This window comes from Salvelinus alpinus, chromosome 1, assembly GCF_045679555.1.
Source record: "Salvelinus alpinus chromosome 1, SLU_Salpinus.1, whole genome shotgun sequence".
In the NCBI taxonomy this organism is placed as follows: Eukaryota; Metazoa; Chordata; class Actinopteri; order Salmoniformes; family Salmonidae; genus Salvelinus; species Salvelinus alpinus.
The window spans coordinates 22,623,556-22,626,597 of record NC_092086.1 but is presented as its reverse complement, the minus strand read 5'-3'; the positions used below and the strand labels follow the sequence as shown (position 1 = coordinate 22,626,597).

The window sequence follows — 3,042 nt, the reverse complement described above, 5'->3', positions numbered from 1 at the left end:
TGTACCTCGAAGTCCCATTCCTCCCCTCCTAACTAAACATCGCAGGACAGCAGAAGGGAACTTCAAAGTGTCCGGAGGGGGTACTTCTTTTTTCCTGCCACTTGTCATCATCCAAGGGCCTGGCTGCTCCCCTTATTACTCTAATTGCTTCCAACTGCTCCAGGAGCCTTTGATGGGGGGGGGGGGGCAAAGCCAGCCAGAGAGAGAGCATGCTGCAAGCACCTGTTGTTGCAGAGCCAGACACAGGTGGGCTGTAGTGTGGCGGTGCTGTATAAAAGAGTGAGGACTGCACTACTGGGGTGTATTCATTTATGCAAAACTTTCTGGGGTGAAGGTTCCCAAAAACATAAAGATCATCTTTAGAGCTAAGATCATCTGAAGTCAATTAATAGGCAATGTACAAACAATGACCTTAATAATGCATAAGACAATCATATTTGTTCCACACAATGTCTATCTAAATGTTCTGTAATGTTTCTTAGTCCTGAACATGGCCCCTGGTTTCTGTTTCTATTGTATTAAATACATATAAACATATTCAGTGCCCTCTAATTACTAGGACACATTTTGTTGTTGTTTTGGCTTTGTACTCCAGCACTCAATTTGAAATGATACAATGACTATGAGGTTATAGTACAGACTGTCAGCTTTAATTTTAGGGTATTTTCCACATTAATGTGGACGATACCATGATTACAGATAGTCCTGAATAAATCATGAATATTGATGAGTGAGAAAGCTGCACAAATATCATAACCACCAAAAAATGCTAACCTGCCATTATTGTAACGGTGTCGTATTATTATTGTTAGCATTTCTTAGGGGTTATGATATTTGTGCATCTAACTTTCTCACCAATCATTATTCACAATTAATTCAGGACTATCCGTAATCATGGTATCCTCCACATTAATGTGGAAAATACCCTCAAATTAAATCTGACAGTCGGCACTTTGACCTCATCATTTCTCACGATTCATTCAGGACCATCCATAATCATGGTCGCATCCATATTAATGTAGAAGTGTTTAGAAACATATTCTACTCTTATCTACAATAAAAGTGAATCCAAGTTGACACAATACATTATTTACCATTCACTTCTATTGGGCAGAAAATGAATCTGAAACAACCAATACGAACAGCAAATGCATCCTACAAGTTTGTTGAGTCACAAGCTTGATGTAATCATTGCGTGCTAGGAATATAGGACAAAATACTAAACTTTTGACTACTTTAATACACAACTGAATTTGTCCCAATACTTTTGGTCCCCAACAAAGGGGGAACTATGTACAAAAAAAACATTAATTTCAAAGCGTTTCACCTGATATGAATTTAAAAACTCTCAAATGAAAGCGACCCGTCTGCACCTTAACATAGTCATTGTATCATTTCAAATCCAAAGTGCTGTCCCAATAAGGTCACTGTATATGTTTTATTGTCAAACACCAGATCCTCCCCCAGTACTGCTGGAGTACTAGATGTCAAGTCCTATCACACAACTGATTAGAATAAAGCACTTTTAGGTTTTCAATACATGTCTCCCCAAGAAAATAGGTGTCACAGACTGATGTCAAAAACATTTACAGCATGCAACAACTTTTATGAGTTAGCAATGGTTTCAAATAATTTCAAACAACAAACTGAGGCAAAATGTACAGAGTTCATTAGAGACCGTGTGCAATGTAACTCAAATAATTACAATATAATATCCTAAATGGGCTGCATGGAGGACTGGGGGAAGGGAGCACTGCCCCTACCTCTCTCCAACCAAGGTGCATGAATTAAGAAGTAGAGGAGATTCAACCACTCTTGGAGGACAATGGAAGTAAATAAAAGTGCTTCTTTACTTTTACAAACAAAACAGAAGCCTTTTTCTTTACTTCCATTGTCCCCCAAGAGTTGGTCAATCTCTCAAATTATGAATTGAGGACTGGATAGCTCTCTGGCTCCATCTTCTGGCCTGAAGTCATACTAGAAATCCAACAGCTGAGGAAGAAATGAAATATGTTATGACTGTTGATTCTTATACTGTCATTCCATTACAATAATAGGAGAGGATATTTCATAGAATACAGGGGTATATTTACACACCAGTTGAGGCAGGATCTTCTCAAAGTGTTCTATGTCCAATCTGTCACAGTCCTCTGCCTCAGCCTGTTTTATCGTTCTTTGTGCAGCTTCTGAGCAACAAAGAGTCAGGGTCTGTATTCCTAAAGCAACTCGGGGTAAAGACTGCTGATCTAGGCACAGTTTTGCATTCAGTATTTTAGATCATAATGAATACGATTATATGGATAGGGGGACAAATCTGATCCTAGATCAGTGATTGATTTCCATGTACATTACAGCCACAATCAATCGTTTGAACTTACCTTGAACAAACACATGTAGCATCTCTGCCATAAGGATGACAGCATCGGCACCGACTTGAGAAAAACAAAGAAACAAAGGTCAAATGGCGATGACTTAGCTAACAGCCTACAACTGTTGCTTCATTTGACTAAACATGATCAGGTCCAAATCTTTTCCAGGATAGCTACATTAAACAACTCGCCTTTCGTTTTCTCCTCCTTGAAGAAGCTTGACAGGAGTTTGCTTACCGTCTCCTAAAAAGAAAGAGAAAATCCATGATTCTGAATAACACTATGCTCGACAACAGTACGTTAGTTAATGTAGTGAATTGCTTCCAAAAACAACTGCCATTGTTGTCAAAAGTATCCAGTAGACTGATCATTTAGCTAGCTACCCCGCTGAATTTGCTCCATACAGTCCGCTCAGTCTAACTTGAAAATGAGGGTTGTGATCTTGCTTTAGTTACAAAATGAGGGTTGTGATCTTGCTTTAGTCGAAATGATGTGACTCACAACATAGAACAATTAATAGTATTTTGGCTACTTTCTCTTACATTTTTGAATGTGATTTCCGCGCTGCTTTCCGCCATTTTCAGTTCTGTCGATCAACGCTCTCTCAGCAGTGATTGGCTGCATCGAGTCCGTGATTCTTTACGTAAAACGCATCGCGCAACGCAAGAGGGAG

At 39.2% G+C, this 3,042-nt stretch overlaps 1 protein-coding gene across 2 annotated transcripts; it reads right to left on the bottom strand.

Annotated features, from left to right (window-relative positions):
- Positions 1 to 1,222: 1,222 nt before the first annotated feature.
- Positions 1,223 to 3,042, bottom strand: cenpx (centromere protein X). 2 transcript variants are annotated; one of them, XM_071394307.1, is made up of 5 exons: positions 2,912 to 3,042; positions 2,561 to 2,612; positions 2,379 to 2,432; positions 2,098 to 2,216; positions 1,223 to 1,992 (listed from the first exon to the last, which is right to left on the bottom strand). In XM_071394307.1, exons 1-5 carry the CDS (start codon positions 2,945 to 2,947, stop codon positions 1,978 to 1,980), a joined length of 276 nt encoding a protein of 91 aa, XP_071250408.1. In that variant the 5' UTR covers positions 2,948 to 3,042; the 3' UTR covers positions 1,223 to 1,977. The 2 variants fall into 2 exon arrangements, with proteins under 2 accessions (XP_071250408.1, XP_071250416.1); XM_071394315.1 differs by having other exon boundaries at positions 2,098 to 2,186.